Genomic DNA, 24,287 nt, shown 5'->3' on the forward strand with positions numbered 1-24,287 from the left:
GATGAGAGCCTTCCAGGAGATGGAAGTGTTTCTGGTTGTTTTCAACAAGCCATCTTCCTTTTGCAGCCTTGGTAAGAGACTGCACTGGGACAGGTCTTGTATGTGAGGTCAAGAGGTCCAGGAACTCCCTAGGCAGCTCTACTGCTCTTGGGATCTGCCTTCTTCCGTGGGAACATGGTCAGTGTTGCTGGGTGTTTGGTTATGTTGCTTTTAAACTAAAAGCATGAGTTCTTTGACTGAGTTTGGGTAGTTAGACTTGAGGGCAGAAGAATGGTGTGGGAAGCAAAGCTGTGGTGTGGATGGGAAGAATGGCACCAGGTCTTTAAAAGAAGGCTCCAGGTAAATGGTGCAGCAATAACTGCTATAAGGGATTAAGGGATTGGGAGTGACCTCTGGAGATCAAGTCCAGCCCCCTCCTGCCAAAGCAGGTTCACCTGCAGAAGGTCACACAGGAACACATCTGGGAAGGTTTTTAATGTCTCCAGAGACTCTACCAGTTCTCAGGAAGCCACATTTGCCTTGGACAGCCCACAGTCCTGGAATGGTGTCCAGCTCCAACATTAAAATCCACATCTCTGGGCAACCTGTTCCAGTGTCTCACCATCTTCAGAGTAAAGAACTTCTACCTACTAAATCTACCCTGCTCTCATTTCAAACCGTTGCCCCTTGTCCTATCACCAGTCCCTCTGCTGCTTTCAGTCCCTCAGCAGCTGGCAGCTCCATCAAGACCTTGCTCAGCCTGTGAAGAGGCAGCCCTGGGAAGGCTGGTAAAGGCGTTTGGCTTTGGAGCCAGCAGAGGTGCTCGTTAGAGGCATCTCAGTCTGTCTCAGCGTACCCCATCCAAAGTGTGCGCCGTGTAGAAAGCAGAACATCTGGCTAATGAGAGCCAGACTGGGGGAGCTCTGAGGCAAATGCAAGAGCTTCCCTGTAGAGTCTGTTTATAACTCTTGGAATTTGCAGGAGGTTATTGCTTCGTTGGAACCTCTTAGGTTAGCATTATTTATCAAAACAAATGCAGGCACCGAAGATCAAACCACAGAAGTCCAAACTGATTCAGTTTGACGTTAAATAGCCTGGCAGGGAAGGGTGGTTTCTCCCTGATTCCTGGGGGGTGTTTTCTGTCCCTTATTCCCTTCTCTGCTCTGCCCTTGAGATCTCCCCCAGCTCCAAATGAGGGCAATTACTTGCTCTTTCAGCCGACAGAGAGCTTTTCCTTCCCCTAACTCTAGGGAATTTGATTTGCGGAGGAAGAGGTTTGAGCTGAGGAAAAGTTTCTACTCCTTCTCTTCCCTTCTCCTCTGCTTTTTGGTTTGTTTTGTTTTTATTGTAATGATGACATATGGAAACTATTTACACAGGAGCATGCTCTGCTGCACTGAATGGGAATGTTGGAGTCCCGGCAGTATCGTTCCGGATGCCTTGTGTAAGCAGCCAGCTGGTTTTGCTTTTGCTTTCTCCCCCCACCCTTTTTTTCCCCTCTCTTCTTCCCCCTCCCTCCCTCCCTCCCTCCCTTTTCAGGGAACGTCTGGGCTAAGTTACACAAGTGTGGAAGGAAGCTTTGCCATCTGTGAGCAGCTCTCTCGGTTTACTTTGTCATGCCCCTTGCGCCGGGAACTTCACAAATCTCTCTCTTCTTTCTGGCTTTGCTGGCTGGGGGGGTGGGGGGGTGGGAAGGAAGACTCCTCGCTGTGAGCAGTCAGCACTTTGACTCCTCTGCCATCGGTGAGCAAACCCTGGGGTGTGCCAAGAGAAGAGAGCATGGCACGTGAAGCCTCCGTGCTGTGCCCCCACGCTCCCGCTGCCCACAGCTGAGCCTTCCACCCGCTCCCGCTTGGGAACATCCCGAGAGGGAAACGAGCCCGGCGAAGTCTGAGCCACCTTCCTCGGAGGGGAGGGGAGGGGAGGAAAAAAAACACCAACCCCGTGGAGTTCTGGCGGAGAGCAGAGGCACATCTCGTGTGCGGAGCTTTTCCCTTGAGGAAGCTGCCAAAGCGAGGATCGGCTCTGGGGAGGGGAGGGGAGGGGAGGGAGGAACCTCGGCTCTGCCTTGGCGACTCGGAGCAGGAGCGTGGCCGCTTCCCGACGCGGCGGCGGCGGCGGCTGCCATGCGCTGGAGAGAGTCGCCTGCCATCTACTTGGAGGCTGAGGGGAGCCCCGTGGAGAGATCCTCCTATCTCATTGAGCTCCATACTGATGGTAAATGCCGTCGGGGATGCGCTGCAGCACCAGCCTGCATTAGTCTGTGTCATTGTTATCATGGGAGCAGCTGAGGAAATTAGCTAGCTTGGAGGGCTGCCAAACAAACAGGCAGAGGGTTGCTTTTCAAATTTATTATTATTTTTATTATTATTTATTACCCAGCTGATGCCGTTGCCTCAGGGATGCTAGAGCAACCTTCTGGTACCTGATGGGGGAAGGAGCAGAGCCACAAAACGCAGCTCCCCCGCCGGAACACTTCACCAGGACGTTTGCTGTTCTCTGTGCCTAGAAAGATGATGTCTGGTTTAGACAGGAGGCAAACCTCTTGGTTTCTGGAGTTGTTTTTTTCGTTTCTGATTTGCATCTTTGAGTACTGTTCTGTATTTGCAACCTTGATCTCTCTGGGACATCTGTTGCAGCTGCGAGTCCTTTGTGTGAAGTGCAGAGAAGGGTCCTGGGTTTTCACTCTGCTCTATCTTTTCCTAGCATTGATCCTTTTAGACAAGAGGTTGGTCTTTGCAAAAAGGGTTAAAAATCGGATCTGGCATCTTTCAGTAGGGTCCAACGTTTATGGTGTTTGGTGCTGCAGACCTTTGTTGATTTGACCACAGAATGTTTTGATGCATTCGATCCTGTCTCTATTGTAATGCTCCAAGAACGTGGTATTATTGGAAGCAACCTACTTAATGTGTCCCTCTTCCCCAAAAGAGCTGCTGCAGCTGAGATGTTGATTCTGTGCTTTTTCAGTATCCCCCAGACTGTGGGAGATGAGTCACACTCAGTTTCTCTCTGAACATTTGCTGCCTTTGGAAGGTGAGTTCTGGAAGGGCCTGAAGCTCCAGCTCCTGTTGGCACCTTCACGCCTTGTTACTGGTTTGAGCATCCTGCAGCCTCGGGACCTTCGTTTAAAAGGCACACAAACCATCCAGTTCTGGGCCAAGTCACCTCTCTGTCATTTAGTTGTTGGGTTTTTTTAAGAGCTGAGCTCATTCAGGGTGTAAAAAAGGGCGTGGGGGAGGAAGCAGCCTCATTCAAACATTCGTCCAGATTTCAAGTGGTATTTTAAGGCTGTGGGGGAAGCAAGGAACAGAAATAGGCTTCAATGCTGCAGGATTCTACAGCAGTCTTGAGCGTGCCGTCTGGAAAGTCTGCACAAGTCCCAGATAAATGTTAGCTTGGTTTGATTTGAGGGTGGGAGAGGCAGCTGTAGCTCTGCATTAGCAAAGGGCTCTCTGATTGCTTCCCACTCCCTGCCCTTCTGCCAGAAGCACGCGGTGCTGCCTCTTCCCTTGGTGGGTGCCCAGCGCTTGGTGTGGACTCTCTCCCCGCTCCTGAGGGTGTTAAAGAAAGGCTTGAATCGGTAATTTGATGAGGGTTGTTTTGTCGCAGCAAAGAGAGACACAGCGAGTCTTCAGCAGGCTGTCAAGAGAAAGGGAAAGAACCTCACTCCTTTTTTTCCACTCTCAGGCAGAGAGACCAAGCTTCTGCATCGCAGCTTCTGTGCCCAGAAAAAGGGAGAAATCAGAACTTCTCTACCAGCAAGTTCAGTTTTAACATGTATCCTGTTTGGGAACATGAGGCACTGCAGGAGAGAAGTCTCTGCTGAAAACGGGAGCAGCTGTGTGGTTTGGGTGGTGACTGAAGCCCTGGAGAACTGATTCTGTAGCCAGCTCCACCATGGGTTTCATGCATGACCCTGGGCAGATCTTGCTTCTGTTGGGGCCTCTGCTTGGTGTTCCCAGTCAGAGGTGTAAAACAGAGTGATAGAATCAACCAGGAGAAATCAAGTGGCATCCCCTTTTTGAGCAATACTTGTCTTCATGCATGTTTTTTGTGTGTTTAATAGCACTGAGGCTGCAGACAACAAAGAACAGATTCAGACTGGATGTCAGGAGCAAGTTCTTTACTGTGAGGGTGGTGGAACAGGTTGCCCAGGGAGGTAGTTGAGGTCCCATCCCTGGAGATATTCCAGGTCAGGTTCAGCAAGGCTCTAAGGAGCCTGATCTAGTGGAGGACGTTTCTGCTGACTGCAGGGGATTGGACTAAATGAGCTTTGGAGGTCCTTGCCCAACCCACAACGTTCTGTGATTCTGTCATGGAGCTGATAGAGATGCCCTGCATAGCTCTCCCTTGGGAAGGCCATTGTGTGTCTGGAGCTGAGCTTGGGAGTTGCTTTTTGCCATTGGATTGTATTTTTTAACATCTTTAGTGATGAAATGTGGTACAAATGTTCAGCAGAGCATCGATTTATGCTGCTTTACTGGTGAGAAAGTCAACTGAGAAGTTTCAAAATGGGTCTGTGGGGTACAAAGAGAAAATTAATCTTGCTGTCTGCTTTCATCAGAGGGGTCTTGGTTCTTCTCTGCATCCCAAAGAGTCATGCAGAGGTGCATTGTTTGAAGGCTCTGGAGAGCTCTGAAAAACAAGGCCCTCTGCTAAAAACACTGACAGCTGCTGCTAGTGCACTGTACAGCTTCTGTACTCAGCTGGCTTCCCTTGCCTGTGGTAGTCCTGTGCTCCATTTTTCCATGCTCTCTCCTCCCATGCAGTGTGAGAAGGCACAGTTGCTTTAGCAAGCCCACTTGAATTGGACATCCTTGGAGACTTCTGGTTGTTAACTGCCTGGTTATGGTGTATGGCTGCTGATAGTGTGCTGTGAACATGACAGCACAGATCTCCTGGGCCAGGAGACCTGCTTATTGTATTAAATAGGATGCTGCCTCTTGGTGATCTTCTGGGAGCATTCTTGTGTGGATGCATTGAGTCTGAGTGTGTCTCTTAGAAGCTCCTACCTGGGAAGGGTAGATTTGTCTGTGTACAAGCTGCCTGGATGCTCTGTCAATTCTTGATGCTGCCTCCTGATCAATCTGGACTCACTTAATTGTAAATCAATTTGTCTCTGGTTGTGCTGATGCAGATGGAGGGAGCTATGACGTTGTTAACGATGCATCCAGCCCTGCTGCGGGGGACTGCTGTGCACAGCAAGGCTCTGCCCGACACAACTGGGAAATGAACTACCAAGAGGCAGCAATCTACCTCCAGGTGAGCCCTGCTCCTTGGTCTTGTGTGAAAAACTGCCACCTGAAACTGTGGCACTTCTGGGTTGTAAGGAACGAAAGAGCATCTCTTCTGAGGCTAAAAATGTGGTGTTTCACAAAGGAATCTGCTTGAAGAGTGAGGTGGTGCTGGAAGTCCCTTCATAGATTCATAGAAAGGTTTGGGTTGGAAGGGATCTTGAAGATTATCTAGATCCAGCTCTCTGCCATGGGCAGGGACACCTTCCACTAGCCCAGGTTGCTCAAGGCCTCATCCAACCTGGTCTTGAACACCTCCAGGGAGTTTGTGGATCACAGAATGTGATCAAAGGTTGAAGATCACATTCTGTGATTCTGTGATCTACAACCTCCCTGAGCAACCTGTTCCAGTTTCTCACCACCATCACTGGAAAGAATTTCTTTCTAATCTCTAGTCTAAATCTGCCTTCCTTAAGCTTCAGTCCATTCCCTCTTGTCCTGTCACTACAGCCCTGCAATGTGCTCTGGCAAGTCATTGGAGCAGCTGAACAAGTCACTCTTTCTCTCCCATCTCTCCCAGTGTCAAAGGCTGTAGCAGTTGAGGGATTCAGTGCATGTTCAGTTCTGCCACCTTGCCATGGAGATTGCCATAGGTTGTTATAAATGTCATTTCATCTCTTTGGTCACTCCAGGGTGGATGATCAGTGCTCTTCTGGAGATATTTCTTGCCCTGGAAGTGCATGTCCTAGTCTTGCTTTCACTGCAGATTTGGTGGGCAGGCCTGGGGTGTTTGCTTAGCATCACTCAAGCCCTGCAGGTCATCTAAGAGACAAGAGAAAGCAATCATAGAATTAACCAGGTTGGAAGAGACCTCCAAGCTTAACCAGTCCAACCTAACACCCAGCCCCGACCAGTCAACCAGACCATGGCACTAAGTGCCCCAGCCAGGCTTGGCTTCAACACCTCCAGGCACAGTGACTCCACCACCTCCCTGGGCAGCCCATTCCAATGCCAATCACTCTCTCTGACAACAACTTCCTAACAACATCCAGCCTAGACCTGCCCTGGCACAACTTGAGACTGTGTCCCCTTGTTCTGTTGCTGGGTGCCTGGCAGCAGAGACTGACCCCCACCTGGCTACAGCCTCCCTTCAGGTAGCTGCAGACAGCAATGAGCTCTGCCCTGAGCATCCTCTTCTGCAGGCTGCACACCCCCAGCTCCCTCAGCCTCTCCTCACAGGGCTGTGCTCCAGGCCCCTCCCCAGCCTTGCTGCCCTGCTCTGGACACCTTCCAGCACCTCAACATCTCTCCAGAACTGAGTAGTCCAGAAGTGGACACAGCACTCAAGGTGTGTCATACTGACATTAGACTCAGCCCAGGAGTGAAATTTATTGTGTTTTAAAAGAAGAAACAATAATCCAACTCCACCTGTGCTCAAATTACTGGAACCACCATCCTAACTTCAGTGAAGGTCTCTTATTTTAAGATCCCTGTGCAGTCTGGTGTGATGAATTAGTTAGCTACCAAAACTTAGCTTCTCCCAGAGCTGTCCAGTCTGAAGTTGTTGCTGGTTCCATTACTGTCTTTCGTTTCTCCTCTCTGTCCCCTGCCAAGGGCTCTGCATTGCAGCATGAGATGCTTTGCACCCAGTTGGGTTTTTCACTTAAGCCACTGCAAGGTGATTGAAACCATTTGTTCCTCCCTGTTTCTACCCACCCCAGGACTGGAAGTGTTGCTTTGCTAACATTTTTAAACGGGATAGGCTTGGGCTTTGGTGTTACTTCGGCTTCCTCCTATGCTAGAGCGGCGCTGACAATGTGAGGGCAGCTCCAGCCCCTGCCAGGCTTTTGTTTCAACTCCTGATTGCTGGAGATGCTCTGCAAAGGGTCATTGAGCTGCTGCGCTGCCTGAGTGCTGCACGCAGCAGGCTCGGCCCTTCACATGCAAATTATTCTCTCCGCTGCCCGGACCGACGGCGGTGATGACAACGTCCTTGAAATGAAGTAGCCATAACTTAAAGGAGCATGCAGCTTGTTTATCCCAAGCAGTAGCTGCAGGCAAGAGTGTCTTATCTCGACAAGAGGACTTTGCTGTCCGGCAACGTTTGGAATTGCTTGGCTACCGAGAGGCAGCTTTTAGCCTGGGCTTCATTCTGTAAGTGTGTGTTGTCAGGCGTGAATAAGAACGCCCTGCTGATCTCAGCCAGCTCTCTCCTTGAGGGGGGGTGGTGGTGGGGGTGAGCTCCTGGTTTATGGAGCTTGCTGCTGGGTTTTGTCCTGCTCACAATCTGGCTGGCTGACCCGGCGGTGCGAGCCTGTTTGTTCTTAAACAGAGCCGGAGCTCGCCTGGGAGATGAGTAAATGAGAAACGTTTGAAACTCTCTTCTGAATTAGGCTCGAGAATGCTTCACTTCTTAAAGGAGATCCTGCTTCCTGACCTTGCTATCCATTTGCAATCACAGCTGTTCCACTTTGCTAGCTATAGCTTCACTGTCCTTACAGTAATTGCTTACCTGCAAAGAGGTTAATTTAGAGAAAAAACCCAAAGCCAACGACTTCTTGTGCCTCTGTGTCCAAGCTGGGAACAAAACCATCTCTTCTCACTGTTTCCAAGAGCTAGCAACTCTCCTAGCAGTGAAAAAAAACCCTCCCTTGCTTAAACCATTTGATACAAGAAAAATCAAGGAGTGCTGGTGTCTGTACTGCACATTGACTCAAGGGATCATAAATCAGAGAATCATATAGAATCATAGAATTGAGCTAATCATGAAATGGTTTGGGTCAGAAGGTTAGAATCATAGAATCAACCAGGTTGGAAGAGACCTCCAAGATCATCCAGTCCAACTTATCCCCCAGCCCTAGCCAGTCAACCAGACCATGGCACTAAGTGCCTCATCCAGTCTTCTCTTGAACACCTCCGGGGACAGTGACTCCTGTCACTGGGCAGCCCATTCCAATGCCAATCACTCTCTCTGTGAAGAACTTCCTCCTAACATCCAGCCTAGACCTCCCCTGGCACAACTTGAAACTGTCCCCTTATTCTGTTGCTGGGTGCCTGGCAGAAGAGGCCACCCCCACCTGGCTACAACCTCCCTTCAGGTAGTTGTAGACAGCAATGAGCTCTGTCCTGAGCCTCCTCTGCTGCAGGCTGCACACCCCCAGCTCCCTCAGCCTCTCCTCATAGGGTTTGTGTTCCAGGCCCCTCACCAGCTTTGTCGCCCTTCTCTGGACACCTTCCAGCACCTCAACATCTCTCTTGAATTGAGGGGCCCAGAACTAGACCTTAAAGGTTTAATTCCAACCCCCTGCTAGGGGCAGGGACACCTCCTGCTAGACCAGCTTGCTCAAGGCCCCATCCAGCCTGGCTTTGAACACTCTCAGGGTTGCAGCCTCCACAGCTTCTCTGGGCAGCTTGTTCTAGTGCCTCACCACTCTCACAGGGAGTAATTCCTTCCTGATGTCTAATCTCAGCCTAACTTCTTCAGTTTGAAGCCATTACCCCTTTTTGAAAGGAAGAGAGGCTGCTTGGTGGTTCTGCATACAAAACCTCTAAGTTCTTCCCAAGCTTGGTTTCTTCCTTGAGGTAAAAACAGTAGTGATGTAGCTGCTTAAAAATCAGTTGTAGGCAAATTGTTGAGATGGAGTATCTGACCTTTTCATGTTAATTAAGCTTTCTAGTTAAGAGAGAATGACAAACCAGCACAAAGCCTTGTTAATTTTTCATGGGGTCTATCTTCTCATGTTCCTGAAGCAGCCAGCACTGTGTGTGCTCCACTGTTTTCTCCCAGACAGCTTTGCAAGGCCAAGATAAGGAGGAGCAACTGTCAGCCAGGTGCCCTGGAGCTTATCTGTGTGTTTTCATGTTCTGTCCTGGAGAAGTTCAGTCAAATTTAAGTCTGTAAACACGGAGAAGTGGTTGCAAGTAAATGAAGTGCTGTGTTTATGTTGGGATCTCGACTGGAGTTTCTTTGCCTACCTTTATAAACTCCTTTCAGCTCTCTTCCTCATTTCTAAAAGGCTGAAGGGTTTCTGAGGCAGGAGTTTGTGGCTCTTGCTGAGTTTCAGCACTGAAATATGAATCATAGAATCCTGGAATTAACCAGGTGGGAAGAGACTTCCAAGATCATCCAGCCCAACCTAGCACCCAGCCCTGGCCAGTCAACCAGACCATGGCACTAAGTGCCCCAGCCAGGCTTGGCTTCAATATCTCCAGGCACAGTGACTCCAGCACCTCCCTGGGCAGCCCATTCCAATGCCAATCACTCTCTCTGACAACAACTTCCTCCTAACATCCAGCCTAGACCTGCCCTGGCACAGATTCAGGCTGTGTCCCCTTCTTCTGTTGCCGGTTGCCTGGCAGAAGAGCCCAACCCCACCTGGCTACAGCCTCCCTTCAGGCAGCTGCAGACAGCAATGAGCTCTGCCCTGAGCCTCCTCTTCTGCAGGCTGCACACCCCCAGCTCCCTCAGCCTCTCCCACAGGGCTCTGCTCCAGGCCCCTCACAGCTTTGTCGCCCTCTTGTGGACACCTTCCAGCACTTCAACATCTGTCTGGAACTGAGGAGCCCAGAACTGGACACAGCACTCTAGGTGTGGCCTGAGCAGTGCTGAGCACAGGGGCTCAGAACCTCCCTTGTCCTGCTGCCAACACTGCTCCTGAGCCAGCCCAGGATGCCATTGGCTCTGCTGCCCACCTGGGCACTCTGCTCATAGAAGGAGATGTCCTGTATGTGTAGAGTTCATGCCTCAGCAAACAGGTCAGTGTCAGACTGGGAAGTGGGAACAGTCTGTTGGGAATCTTATCTAATCCTTATAAATCCTGTGTCCAGCTCTGGGACCCCCAATACAAGGGAGACATAGACCTGCTGGAGCAGGTCCATAGGAGGCCACAAAGGTGATCAGGAGGCTGGAGAACCTGTTCTACAAAGACAGGCTGAAAGAATCAGGGCTCTTCACCCAGCAGAAGAGAAGGCTCCAGGGAGACCTTATACCAGCATTTCAATATGTGAAGGGGACCTACAGGAAGGCTTGGGGGGAGGCTGTTCAGAAGGGCTTGGGGTGATAGGATGAGGGGCAGTGGTTTGAAACTGGAGCAGGGCACATTTAGGTTGGATATCAGGAGAAAACTCACAATGAGAGTGGTGGAACACTGGAGCAGGTTGCCCAGGGATGTGGTTGAGGCCCCAACCCTGGAGACACTCCAAACCAGACTTGGTGTGAGCCTGGGCATCTCGATCTGCTTGGAGATGTGCCTGCTGGCTGCAGAGGTGTGGGACAAGATGACCTCCGGGGGTCTCTTCCAACCTCATGCAATCTGCGGATCTGTGCAAGTCTTCACATGCAAAGCTCTGTTGGGGCCCCAAGAGTCATTAATGCTGTTCTCTTTCTTCCTGCTGCTCTAGGAAGGAGAAAACAACGACAAGTTCTTCACTCACCCCAAAAATGCCAAAGCACTTGCTGCCTACCTCTTCGTGCACAACCACCTTTTCTACCTAATGGAGCTGAGCACGGCACTGCTTCTCCTGCTGCTGTCCCTCTGCGAGGCGCCAGCCGTCCCTATGCTCCGCCTCGGCATCTTTGTGAGTACCTTGGGGCAAAGTCTGCCTGCTTTGCAGTGGTGGGGAAGAGGAAAAAGGAGGCTGAACATAGAGGAAGAACCATAGGGGGGAAAAAAAAACCCAACCCAGACCTGGCTTGTTCTGTGAGATGGTTGACAGCAGATAGCAGTGGCCAGCAAAGCAGCCTCCCTCCATCTGTTTAGGTCACAACAGAAGTGACACTTGGGTCATCTCATTAGTTTGTGTGGTTCTTCAATTTTGCAGCTGTTAGAGAAGTGTGGGGGGGTTGCTTTTTTGCTGAAGGATTTGTGTGGCTGGTTTTAAAGTCATTGTCAGTGTTGGTGCTGTTACCCCAGCACGAGTGGTTCCTAGGACACAGATCTCAGCCTGGGACTAAAGCTCCTGTCCTCTCCTTCCAGTGTTGTATGGACTCCTTTTTTTTTTATCCTGTGTGTGAGTGACCTAAAATTTGATGTTTAACCTTCACAGCATGTATGTGGAGAGAAGTGGTACATGAATTGCTGTCTACTGTTGTCAGTTCACAGCTGCTTCATGAGTGGCCACTGCCAGGCACAGCGCTAGGAGCTGCTGTTGCTGATGGGAAAAACTACATCTGCTTTTGGAAGACTTAATGGCACCCTAGGACCATGGCAGGGGTTTAGAACAGCTGTGACAACCCTGGAGTCAAAAGTGTTCTTCAAAATGAGTCAGGGCTGCACAACTTGGTTTGGGTTTTGAGCTCTGACCAAAGCTGAGGTTGTAAGAAAACGCTGTCCTTGTGGTGCATTTTGCATCTTCCACCAGAGGAGGTTCCATCAGCACTGCCAGAAGCTGCATCCTGTTCCTGAGCTTGATCAAGACCCTGTCTGTGGTTGTCCAGAACGTTTAATTCAAGAGAAATCTCTTCCCTGTGTAAATTCCTTCTGTCCAGCAGCTTCCCTTCCTGAATTTCACTACAACAACAAAAACCCCTACCTTGTTTTAAAAGCTTTTTGCTCAGGTTGCTAATATCTTGCCCTTTTGTTTCAAACCCATCAATACATATTTGTTGATGCTGTGTTACTAAGGTGCAAAAGGAACATGGATATCCAGGAAATTCTGGGATGGTTTGAGTAGAGGAAATTTCTAAGGGCTTTGTTTAAAAAGCACAAAACAATAAATGCAGCAACTTTGAGACACAGAGTGCTGGGTTTGCTTTAACTGCCCTTGGGTTTTCCTGCCTGTCACAGAGCTGTGCTCAGGCTGTTGTCAGAGCCATGTGCTTCTTGAAAAAGGAAGGGGCAGAAGGGTGGCCTCTGACATGCTGCTGTCTGTGATCAGAAGGACCACTTTGAGCTTTGCTCTATTGTGTGACAGGTCCATGCAACCCTGGAGCTGTTTGCGTTAATCGTGGTAGTCTTTGAGCTCTCGATGAAGATGAGGTGGCTGGGCTTCCAAACCTTTATCAGGCACAAAAGGACTATGGTGAAGGTAAGTTTGCTCTCTGTCACAGGTCTTCCTTCAGCATCTTCAGTAAGCAAAGAACTAGATTAAAAAGGGAGTCCAGATGAGGACACAAAGATGATCGTAGGGCTGGAGCACCTGCCCTATGGGGACAGGCTGAAAGAGTTGGGGCTGCTCAGCTTGGAGAAGAGAAGGCTCTGGGGAGACCTTAGAGCAGCCTTCCAGTGCCCAAAGTGGGCTACAGGATAGCTACAAGGACTTGTAGTGATAGGGTGAGAGGCAATGGCTTTGAGCTGGAAAGAAGCAGATTTAGACTCGAGATTGGGAAGAAATTCTTCACAGTGAGAGTGGTGTGAGATGTTGGAGCAGGTTGCCCTGGGAGACTGTGGATGCCCTCTCCCTGGAGGTGTTCAAGGCCAGGGGACTGGAAACTGGATGATCTTTAAGATCTCTTTCAACTCAAACCATTCTATGAAGTCTTGGCCTGTGCTGCAGCAGGGATGACTTAGTTCTGTGTCCCAGCTGCCAGATGATTCCTGTGAGATCTCTGAGCTCTCACAGGCACCTCCCATCCTTAAAGCATCTGAACAAACGGGTGGTCAGCAAGAGCCTTGCTTTTCCCAGAGGAAGCCTGCAGCTGTGCCTCTCCTTCCACCCTTTCTTTGCAGACCTGTGTGCTGTTTGTACAGTTCATCGAGGCCATCGTGGTGCTGGTTCGGCAAACCTCCCACGTCCGCATCACCAGAGCCCTGCGCTGCATCTTCCTGGTGGACTGCCGCTACTGCGGTGCCGTCAGAAGGTGAGTGCTCAGCTGGCTCTTGGGCTGGGGGAAAAGCACTCTGACCCTGCAGGCAGCTCAGGAAAATAAGTGCCTTTCATGGGCATGCACCAGTACAGGTTGAGAGCTGATCTGCTTGAGAGCAGTCCTGCAGAGAGGGACTTGGGAGTGCTGGTGGGTAACAAGTTACCCGTGGCACAGCAATGTGCCCTGGTGGCCAAGAAGGCCAATGGGATCCTGGGGTGTGTTAGGAGGAGTGTGTCCAGTAGATCAAGGGAGGTTCTCCTTCCCCTCTCCTCTGCCCTGCTGAGACCTCATCTTGAATACTGTGTTCAGTTTTGGGCTCCCCAGTTTAAAAGGGACAGGGATCTGCCAGAGAGGGTCCAGTGGAGGGCTATGATCACAGGATGTTAGGGGTTGGAAGGGACCCAAAGAGATCATCAAGTCTAACCCCACTGCAAGAGCAGGACAATACTATCTAACACAGATCACACAGGAACACATCCAGACAGGCCTTGAAAGTCTCTAGAGAAGAGGGGACTGGAGGACATGGCTTATGAGGAGAGGCTGAGGGCCCTGGGGCTGCTTAGTCCGGAGAAGAGAAGACTGAGAGGGGATTTAATAAATGTTTATAAACACCTGGTGGCTGGGGGTCAAGAGTGAGTGGGACAGGCTCTGCTCACTTGTTCCAGTCACACAGCACTGGCACAGGCTCCCCAGAGAGGTTGTGGAGTCTCCTTCTCTGAAGACTTTCAAGGCCTGTCTGGATATGTTCCTCTGTGATCTGTGCTAGATTGTGTGGTCCTGCTCTGGCAGAGGGATTGGAGTCGATGATCTCCTTGGGTCTCTTCCAACCCCTAACATCCTGTGAGCCTGTGGCATGTCAGAGATGTGCTGTAGTCCCAGCTGAAGCATTGCCCACGCAGGGACACGTCCGAGGCAGAAGCTTTGGATGCGCTCACGGCGCGCGGTGCTTGCGTGCTCTCCTCAGCTGGATAAACCACCTCAAGGAGCACGACACATGAACGTGGTAGCTGAGTTGTTTCTGCCTCCTAGGGCTGCCTGTTAAACTGCACAATGAATCACAGAGCTAGTCTTCAGTCTGGAGAGGGAAAGCTGCCAGGGGTGGCATTGCTATTACTTGCAGTACCTGAGAGCTGACTGCAAGGGACAGATGGGTAGCTTGGAAACGATCTTAAATTACCCAGCTTTCTGCTCTTAATCCTTGGAGGAAGTGGGAAGAGAGTCCTTGTGTGTGATGTGGTGGTGTTATTTTTTTTTCCCCCTGCCAACCTGGAGGAGGAAGCCTGCAGGGTTTAATTTATTAATATTTTCTTATTTCTCAGAAATCTGCGACAGATCTTCCAGTCCCTCCCACCCTTTATTGACATTCTTCTCCTCCTGCTTTTCTTCATGGTGATTTTTGCCATCTTGGGTGAGTTCTGTTGATGGAAGGTAAAGTGATGCTCTTAACCACTTGCTCTCTTCCAACCTGGTTGAGGTCTTTTCCAACCTGGTTGATTCTGTGATTCTCTCCAAAGGCAACTCAAGCAGCCTGGGTGAATATGAAGCTGATTAGATTCAGAGGCTTGCCAAGCTCTTCCATTTGTCTCATTTCATCTGCAGTCATCTGGAAGGCAGAATTAAAGATCAAAAGAAACAAACCAAAAAAACAACCAGAAAAAAAAATCAACCAAAAAACTCAGAAGATTTATTAATATTTCTAGAAGTTTTAGAAACAAAAATCCTCCTCCTGACCTTCTCCAGAGCATAATCTGTTGTGTTCTGTGGTTTCCAGGTTATGTTTCCATCAATTATTCCTCTGTCTTCTAAGTTCAGTCACCATTCCCACCAGTGCATGTGTCTGTGGTGTCCTTGCTCCAGTCCTATACTCAAACCATCCCCAGAAGTCTTTGTTTTCTGAAGGGATTGATCTAGTAGCAAATCTGTATGGAGAAAGCCTTCCAGACAATCTCATCTTTGTTGTGTCAGAACAGGGATTATTCTCAGTATAGAATCACAGAATGATTTAGGTTGGAAGGGACCTCAAAGCTCAGCCAGTTCTAACCCCACACCATAAGCAAGGACACCTCCCACTAGAACAGGTCACTCAAGGCCTCATCCAACCTGGCCTTGAACACCTTCAGGGAGGTTGTGGAGCACAGAATCACCCAATGTGATCTTCGATCACATTGGGTGATTCTGTGCTCCACAACCTCCCTGGGCAACCTGTGCCAGTGTCTCATCACCCTCACTGTAAAGAACTTCTTCCTAACATCTAGTTTAAATCTTCCCTCTGCCAGTTTAAACTCATTACCCCTCACCCTGTCATTACAAGTCCTTGACTCACCACTCTGCTGCTGGACATTAATCAGGCTTTATTTTTGTTCTTTTCCCTGTCTCTCCTTCTTTGCTGCTTCTCTAGGTTTTTACTTGTTCTCTCCTAACCACTCAGATCCGGTGAGTATCTCTCATGCTTTCAGCTGAAGCTTAAGTCTTGTTTTGACCAGCTTGAGAATCAAACATTACTCTGTAGATGCAGCTGCTCAGAGGCTGCTTGGCAGTGCTACCCTAGTTTACTTTCTCCTAGGAAGGAAGAAGGGGCAGAGAATGTTCCTGGTTTTTTTCAGCTGAAGCTTGAGTCTCATTTTGACCAGCTTGGGAACCAAACATTACTTTGTAGGTGCAGCTGGTTAGGGGCTACCTTGGCAGTGCTACCCTGGTTTGCCCCCTCCTAGGAAGGAAGAAGGGGCAGAGAATTTCCACAAAAACAGGTTGTCCCAAAGGGAATGTTCCTGGATTCTTTCAGCTGAAGCTTGAGTCTCATTTTGACCAGCTTGAGAATCAAACATTACTCTGTAGATGCAGCTGGTCAGGGGCTGCTTGGCAGTGCTACCCTGGTTTACTCTCTCCTAGGAAGGAAGAAGGAGCAGAGAATGTTCCTGGTTTCTTTCAGCTGAAGCTTGAGTCTCATTCTGACCAGCTTGGGAATCAGACATTACTCTGTAGATGCAGCTGGTCAGGGGCTGCTTGGCAATGCTACCCTGGTTCACCCCCTCCTAGGAGGGAAGGTGTTGCAGAGAACTTCCACAATGACAGGTTGTCCCAAAGGGAATGTTCCTGGAGTAGTTCCTTGTTCTTGGTGTCTTCATTCAGTTAAATGAGCCATGTGATACTGTCCTCAGGGTAGGAAGGTGTCTGGATGAGGGTTTGGCCACCTCAGACTGCTCGTGTTAGAGTCTAGCAGCCATGGGATCCTGCTTGCTGGGAGTAAGCACTATGAAAGTGTGTAATTGGCTTTTGATTAACTCTTCACATGCCATCTCTTGGGCACCTTTTAAAAAGGACCAGTGCTGAAGTGTCCTTTCCCTAGGGGAGGCACCAGGGGATTGCAGAAGTGCCTGTGTTCATCTGGGTGGGTTGATTGGTTGTTACTTGAATGAAATGTCCCCGTGGAATCCTGCTTGCCTTTTGTCATGGGAGCTTTTCCTTTCAGTACTTCAATACCCTAGAGAACAGCCTGGTGAATCTCTTCGTGCTCTTGACCACTTCAAAGTAAGTTCATGTCTTTCCAGCTCACTTTGTCCCCAAAGGAGTCCAACAGATCCAAGAGTTTATTTGCAGAAATGCCCTGTCTCCAGAGACAGAGGTTCCTTGAGTCAGCCTGCATGGCAGGAGCTGCTATTCCATTTTGGTTCAGGACACTCTGACCTCAGCTGCAGAGTTATCTCTGAGCAACTCAGACCACTTCATCACTGTGAGGGCACTAAGAGGAAACAGCTTTGTTAGGCCTTGTTGGTCCAAGAAGGGAAAGTTTCTGTTTGTGCTCCTTTGTCAGCCCACAGTTTGCTGTTGTCAAACAACTTCCTATTCCTCTGCTCCAGATCACCTATCTGCTAGGAAAGGAGGATAACAGCAGTGGCTAAATACTGATCTGCTGGCAGGGAGAGCTCTGAGGATTAGGAAATTAGCGGAGGACGGAATAAATCGTAGGTTGCAGCACACTTACACCGAGGCTGTGTAGCTGTAGCTGCTAAGTATTAATGTGCAACCCTTACCCATGCCTCAGTTCCTCTGCCCATTTGGCTTTTGGGATGTACAAGGAAACTGCTTCCCCTATGTATCTTTTTCTTTGCTCCTCCACGTTCCTATTGCTCGTTGCTAGGCACAAACTTGTGTCTCGTGAGCAAGCACAGGTTCTGCAGGATGTCCAGACCTGTGGCTGTGGGTTTGCAGTCACAGACAGACACACACACACACACGTGTCCTGTGCCTCTTGCCTTTGTATTTTTGGTCCTTAAACTTGTGCCATTTCTGGCTGCAGTTTCCCTGATGTGATGATGCCATCTTATGCCCGGAACCCCTGGTCCTGTGTCTTCTTCATCGTGTATCTCTCCATCGAGCTGTACTTCATCATGAACTTGGTGAGTCCCCTGATGAAGCACTTCACTTCTCTCTGCCTTGCTTGCAGCTCACTGCCCAGCAGAGTCTTTCCCGTTCCCAAGAGTGCTCTGTAATAATCCCAGCCCCTTTGGCAGAATACTTCTAGAAGTGGCAGCTCTGCTACAGAGAGAGAGAGAGAGAGAGGAGTCCTTTAATGTTTAACCACAAGGAACTGAGCTAAATCACAGGAAACAGAATGATCTGAAGATCTTTCAGCTTCTCTCACATTAATATCATGCTTGGAGTGACATACTCAGTTGCAGGAAATTTAGTGTCCTTTTCTGTCTTAATTATTGATCATAAAATGGCATTTTATTATCTGGGCTTGCCTGAAATACTGTGTAAATCACTTGGAAAAGGGGATGGAATTACTGAGTGTGGCAGGACTTGAAGAGTGCTGATAGCTGCAGCGTGGGAGCATGGTTGCTGTGCTGGCTGCACTTCTTGCAGCCCTAGGGCAGGGCCAAGACTATAGCTCAGGGGGGATGTCAGTGGTGGAGAAGAGCTTGCCAAAGGAGTTGAGGGATTTTGCAGTTTGAGTGATTTGATGCCTGCAGCAGGCTTGGATTTCACTGCTGCTGTCCCTAGGTGGAGGGTTAGCTTTGACACACATTTGTCAATGCTCCTGTGGAAGGGTTAGACCAGAGAGCAGCCCTCCAGAGCTGCTTTCCAGGGAGAGGTCAGGGCATTTTCACAAACCTTCTGACACTTTTCTGTTGGAGGTAGCAGGGGGCGTTTAGCCTTAGCTCTTAACACCACTACTGAGTGTTAGGAGGCCAGGAATACCCAGACCTCTTCCAAAAAGTGGCTCGGTGCAGTGTGCTCAGTGACCCTCCTGTGGGATCCTTGTGGCCAGGAGGCCCTCACCGACTCCATTCTGCCTCGGGCGGTGTAAATTCCTTAGCGCTTAGCAAATTCCATCTGCAGGCAATGCCTGCTTGCCTCTGGATGTTCCTGCTTGCTGGAGAAGCACTGGCTCAGATAGCTGCAGATGCAAACGTGGCTTTCTCTCCTCTCCTCTCTGCAGCTCCTGGCTGTTGTGTTTGACACTTTCAACGACATCGAGAAGAGGAAGTTCAAGTCCTTGCTGCTGCACAAGCGCACAGCCATACAGCATGCCTACCGCCTGCTGATCACCAAACAGGTACAGGGCTCTGCAGGGAGGCTGCCAGCAGCCTGGGCTGCAGCAGGAGGGGAGGTCAGCAATCTCTTCAGAGCACCAGTGGGCTGCGGTGCTTAAAGAGCGTGTTCCAAACCAGGTGATTGATGTCTGCTGACTGTAATCACACTCGCTGAAGGCTGCTGCGTTTTGTCTTCTTGTAACGTGTTCGGATCTCCTTCTGGAGAGAAACCCGAAGTAGTCTGAGCTTCAGCCCTGTGTGAGAGGATGGAAGGGCCTTGATAAAATGAGTGAGGTTTGTTGTGGAGTGCTTGCAATCACTGATTTTTCTCTGACTCAGTGTGGGTCACTGGAGGAATTGCTTCTCAAGCAGCAGTACTTGGAGAAGGGCTGGGTGGTACAAGAAAAGGTACAGTGCCCTCGCTAGGTACTGCCTAAATGGTGCAGAAAGAAGCCATTCACCCACAAACAGCTCTCTAGAGGAACACAGCACTTGGGGGAGTGGGTTGATTTCTTGCCTAACTTGTGGAGCAGCAAGAGAAAATAAGGCCCAGAAAGAACTTAAAACCCACTTGGAGTAGATTAGTTCATGTTCAGGGCACGTAGCTGATAGTCTTCAAAAGTGCCAGCAATGAGATGTGGTAGAGGCTGTCTGCTAACTTCCCAAGAAGAGTGGTTGAACTCTGGTGCTTGGGGTGTCTGGTTGGACAGTTTGCACACGATGAGACAGCAGGGAACAGCTCTGCATTTGCTGGAGGGAGCAGTCACCAGGAGAGCTTTCTGATCTCTGTGCTCTGGGATAAGCTCAGCATTTCGGAGCGGTAGCTTAGGCTACTTCGGGGCTTAGTTAATAATGGCAGCTTAGATAATGGAGAGATCCTGCTTCAAACAAATCCAGAGTGAGTGTCTCTGTGTGCTTCTGCACCATGCCACTGCTTGTGACAACATTCCCTTGTTTTCCAGAGGCCATCTGGAATTTCCTTCAAGCACTTCGAAGGGCTGCTGCGGTTTTACAAGCCTCGGATGTGTGCCAGGGAGAGATATCTCACCTTCAAAGCACTGAATCAGAGCAATACTCCTTTACTCAGGTAGGATGCTCTGATTGCTGCACTTAGAGCAGGGAGGCTGCCTCGCTCCCTGTTCGGCTGAGATGTGGGAATAAGGATTCTGCGGTTGAAAGGATTTGCCAGGGAAGCAGGGAGCTTGGAGGAGGGGTGGCCACCACGGGCCCTGAGGTTTTCCTTTGGAGGTGCTGGAGTTCCTGCGTGCCCTCTTGTGGATACAGCATTCTGCTGGCAGGCATCAGGCAGCTGCTGCTTCCCACCTCCCCTGCCAGAAGAGAGGAGGGGAAAATTGAGGGACAGCAGTAGAGCCTGCAAGGAGCATTTCCTCACCCCGTGCAGCCTCGCAGCTTAACAAGTTTTTGGGTTTTTCCAGCAGCTGGCTGCGTCCCCCAGGGCTTTGTTAATTAAAATCTGATTCTGCTGGTGCTTTCAGGACTGTCATCCTCTGTGTTATGAGGCAGAGAATTACCATTCTGGTGGGTGGGTGCAGCTAGCTGAAGCCAGCATGGAAGCAGAGGGAATTAGAGCAGGAGACCTTCTCTTCCTTTTCCTTTGTTCTGGCCACAGACAGGCTTGGAGAGAGTCTCCCATGAAATAGACACTGATGCTTCTCCTTAAAGTCGAGTGCCACAGAGAAGTGTGGAAAGTGACACAAGGAGAAAGACTGAGGTGGTTTGGTTTTTTAATTTAGGCACCTAATGGCACCAGGAAGAGTCTGCAAAGTTCAGCATCCTCACTCTCAGACACCTAAAGCTGTTAGTGGCCTGACCCTGAGCACCTAGACAGGCACTTGTGTTTTATGAGTTTCTTTGCTTTCGTGTCCTCTGCCAAATTTCATTGTTGCCTTGAAAAGCAAACGTACAAAGGTGTTAGAGAAGGACCCTGCAGGTAATTAAGACAGTCTAAGACCTCTTCCTGAAGAGCAGGACAATCTCTGTCCCTTGGAGCTTGCTGTCTGAGCCTCAGGTCTTTCCACTCAGCGGTAAAACTCTGGAGTTGAGTAAGGTCAGAGTTTGCTGTGGGAGCAGACAGGAGGTGGTTTTCGTACCCAGTAGTGGCCGTGGTCAGTCGGTAACCCTGGGCCAGATGGGGAAGAGGTCACTGTTGAGTTCTATCAGCTGTGGTTGCAGTTCTAATAAGGAGTTGATAACTTCCAGGGGCTCTCTGCTGCTGCTGCCTGACAAGGACAATTAAGGCTCTAATCAACTTCAAGGCTCTGATCAGATGCTTCTTTCTCTTTTGCAGTCTGAAGGACTTTTACAATTTCTATGAAGTTGTTGGCTTAAAATGGAAGGTAAGGACTGAGTGGCTGGAGGAGAGGGGAGTGTGTGTGGGAGGGAGCAGAAGAAGCCAGAGGGTGAGCAAGGCACAGAGGCAGTGTGAAAGAGGCAGATGGTGGGGATGGGGAGGGTCTCCCTCACTGCCTCTTTGTGCGGCTGTAGCTGACTGCTTCTGCTCCTGGCTGTTCCTCTTCCAGGCAAAACGCAGTCGTGAGCACTGGTTTGATGACCTCCCAAGGACAGCATTCCTTATTTTCAAAGGTAACAGGCAGTGCTTTCCTGACAGCATGTGTTCAGCTGACATCTTGAGTATTGTGTTCAGTTTTGGGCTCCCCAGTTGAAGAGGAACAGGGATCTGCTGGGGAGGGTCCAGCGGAGGGCTACGAGGATGATGAGGGGACTGGAGGGCATGGCTGATGAGGAGAGGCTGAGGGACCTGGGGCTGCTTAGTCTGGAGAAGAGAAGACTTAGAGGGATTGGATAAATGTTTATAAGTATCTGAGGGCTGCCAGGAGTGGGGGGACAGGCTCTGCTCACTGCTCCCTGGGATAGGACAAGGAGCCATGGATGTAAATTGCAGTGAAATAGGTTCTGCCTCAACACAAGGGGGGACTCCTTTACTGTGAGGGTCACAGAGCACTGGCACAGGCTTCCCAGTGAGGCTGTGGGGTCTCCTTCTGTGGAGCCTTTCCAGGCCTGTCTGGATGTGTTCCTCTGTGCTCTGTGTTAGATAGTATGGTCTTGCTCTGGCAGGGGAGTTGGAGTCGATGATCTCCTTGGGTCCCCTCCAACCCCTAGCATCCTGTGAGCCTGTGAACAGCATTTGTTCAAAGGGCAGGGACCTTCTTCTGTATCCCTGGTAAAGAGCTGAGGGCAGGCCAACTGACCAAGCCTCTGTGTGTGCAGAGTCTCCAAAGAAGATTCCTGTCCTGGAAACATTGCCTGTGCTCTTACCCAAACCTTCCCAAAAATGGGAGCCTTCTTGGCAGGGCCTCTATAGCAAACCAGGTTTTTTTTGCTCAGGAGGGCTGTGTTCCTGTTTCAGCACAGAGGTTAGGTGAGGATTAGGACTGCTGAATCCAGTAGAGTTTGTAGAGCTTCTCCATACCCCAGGCAGCAACTCCCAGCAGTGACTGTGGAGTGGGATTTGTATTTTCCTAAAAGCTGCCAGGCCTCCTGCTCCCAAGGTGTGGCTGCAGCACTCACACAGGTCGAGTGCAGCTGCTCAGGAAGGGCAGAGAGGTCTGAGATACCTATCAGTGTAACCTGAGCTGCAAGGGTGATTTCCCTCCCATGTCCCAGATCTGACTTCAGCGAGAACTTACCTGCAGTTCCTTTTTTCAGTGTTGTGTGCTAGTGAGAAACGCTGGCACCATCTCAGCCCAAACACAGAGCTGCCACACGAATCCTAGTGTCTCTGCTGGTGCACTCACCCCTCCCTGACAGCACCTGTGTCATTTCAGACACAGGCAGTGCTTCAGCAGCTGCATTTACCCCTGTCTGCACCACAGAACTAGTCCCCAAAGGGACAAAAAGGCATCTCAGGGGTTAAAGATGGTGAGTTCTAGAGAAAATGTCAGCTTGGTCCCAAGAAGTAAACATTGACAAGCTGCTGATCTGTTTAGCTTCTGTGCTGAGGATTGCTGATGAAAAATATCTGTAAGGAGAAGTTGGAGGACTCTGTGTGGGGTATGGAGGACTGCATAAACATTGTTCTGTCATCCTGTCCTTCATGCAGGCATCAACATCCTGGTGAAGTCCCGTGTGTTCCAGTACACCATGTGTAAGTAAAGGCACTCAGCTGCCTCTCTGCCTGGCTCTGCTGAGCTCTGTCTGCCAGCCCTCATGAGGCCTTAGCCTGGTGGGGCCTGGGCTTTGGTCAGAGCCATGGTTCAGGGACCACCTTGGCAGTTTGGCCAGAGAAGGAGGGAACTGCATACTGATAGCAAGCTCTGCCTCAGCCTGGCCTCACAGGTTTTGCTCTGTTGGGCTTCTGGAGAGGCTCATTGGAGCCCACTTCACACAGTATCACAGTATCACCAAGGTTGGAAGAGACCTCATAGATCTGTGAGGTCTCTTCCAACCCTGATGATACTGTGATCAAGTCCAACCCTTTACCACAAAGCTCAAGGCTAGAGCATGGCACCAAATGCCACATCCAGTCCTGCCTTGAACAGCTCCAGGGATGGCGACTCCACCACCTCCCTGGGCAGCCCATTCCAGTATCCACTTCATAACATTCTCCTGCTGGGAGCATCTGAGGGAATTAAAGTTGTCCAGGCTGGAGAAGAGGAAGCTGAGGGGAGACCTCATTGCCCTCTACAACTACCTAAAGGGAGGTTGGAGTGAGGAGGGGGCAGCCTCTTCTCCTTAGTGGCAAAGAACGAGAGCAGAGGAAATGGTTTCAAACTGTGCCAAGGGAGGTTCAGGCTGGATCTCAGGAAATACTTCTTCACTGGCAGTGTTCTCAAACATTGGAATGCTCTGCCCAGAGCAGTGCTGGAGTCACCATCCCTGGGGGGGTTTCTAGGGGCAAGTGGACCTGACTTAGGGATGTGGTTTAGTGTTGACCCTTCAGTGCTGGGGCAAGAGTTGGCCTGGATGATCTCGGAGGTCTCTTTCAAACGGATCACACAAAATCACAGCATGTCAGGGGTTGGATGTTTTCTGCTTCCCTGTGATACTGCTGGGTCTGATTCTCTAGGAGTCAGCTCATTCCATTTGGGTGTGTTGAGGGTTAGCTTTCAGGGATGCTGGGTAAGGAACCACCTTGCCAGTCAACCACCTTCTTCTGTGTGCACTTGAGAGGGTGGAGGCGTTCTCATTACTGGAGGATTGCTTGGCAACTGTGCTGCCCATGAGAATGGTTCTGTGCTTCTCTAGAGGACAAAGAGTACTTGCTTGTGGTGCTGCTTGCTGCTTTCTAAACAGTCTGTTCCCACTCAGGAATTTGGAGGGGATTTGAATGTTGGTGGAGAAAGTTTTTGTGAATTGGGGTGCTAAACTAATGAGGTTGGAGTGAAGCAGAGTGAGAGGGTCTGAGTGCTGAGAAGTCCTGCACCTTCAGTTCTCAGGATCTGGATGTTGGGGAGGAGTGATGGAACCCAATCTGGCAGGTCTTTGTCCTGTAGAGTGGTTCTCTTGAGGTCTGGCTGCTGTATTAGTGAGAAGCTGACACAGGCAGGTAATGACATGGCAGAATGTAAGGTAATTATGAGTGGAAGTGGTTGAGCATGTTGCAAATCATTGTTTGGGTTTAGTTTGCTTTGAAGTGTGATGGTTTGGGTGTTACCTGCCCACTCCCCCACCCTGACTCCTCTGAAATCACTCAGAGTGGACTCAGCAGGCTGGAAGTTAAGGAATGAAGCTTTATGATTACAGTTCAGCACA

The 24,287-nt window shown here is 50.0% G+C and overlaps 1 protein-coding gene across 3 annotated transcripts in view; it reads left to right on the forward strand.

Annotated features, from left to right (window-relative positions):
- Nucleotides 1-24,287, forward strand: part of TPCN1 (two pore segment channel 1) — a 64,539-nt gene that overhangs the window by 22,098 nt on the left and 18,154 nt on the right. For 2 of the 3 annotated variants that reach the window (XM_064169014.1, XM_064169013.1), the window contains 13 exons: nt 5,117-5,241; nt 10,614-10,790; nt 12,126-12,239; nt 12,881-13,011; nt 14,337-14,425; nt 15,416-15,450; nt 16,487-16,545; nt 17,315-17,414; nt 18,461-18,577; nt 19,517-19,641; nt 20,863-20,911; nt 21,095-21,158; nt 22,636-22,680. In XM_064169014.1, coding sequence (XP_064025084.1) covers nt 5,117-5,241; nt 10,614-10,790; nt 12,126-12,239; nt 12,881-13,011; nt 14,337-14,425; nt 15,416-15,450; nt 16,487-16,545; nt 17,315-17,414; nt 18,461-18,577; nt 19,517-19,641; nt 20,863-20,911; nt 21,095-21,158; nt 22,636-22,680 — 1,230 coding nt within the window. Of the gene's footprint in view, nt 1-2,026; nt 2,197-5,116; nt 5,242-10,613; nt 10,791-12,125; nt 12,240-12,880; nt 13,012-14,336; nt 14,426-15,415; nt 15,451-16,486; nt 16,546-17,314; nt 17,415-18,460; nt 18,578-19,516; nt 19,642-20,862; nt 20,912-21,094; nt 21,159-22,635; nt 22,681-24,287 lie in introns of those variants that run through there. The other variant, XM_064169015.1, reaches the window with a different exon arrangement.

Source organism: Pogoniulus pusillus, chromosome 30, assembly GCF_015220805.1.
Source record: "Pogoniulus pusillus isolate bPogPus1 chromosome 30, bPogPus1.pri, whole genome shotgun sequence".
NCBI classification, from domain to species: domain Eukaryota; kingdom Metazoa; phylum Chordata; class Aves; order Piciformes; family Lybiidae; genus Pogoniulus; species Pogoniulus pusillus.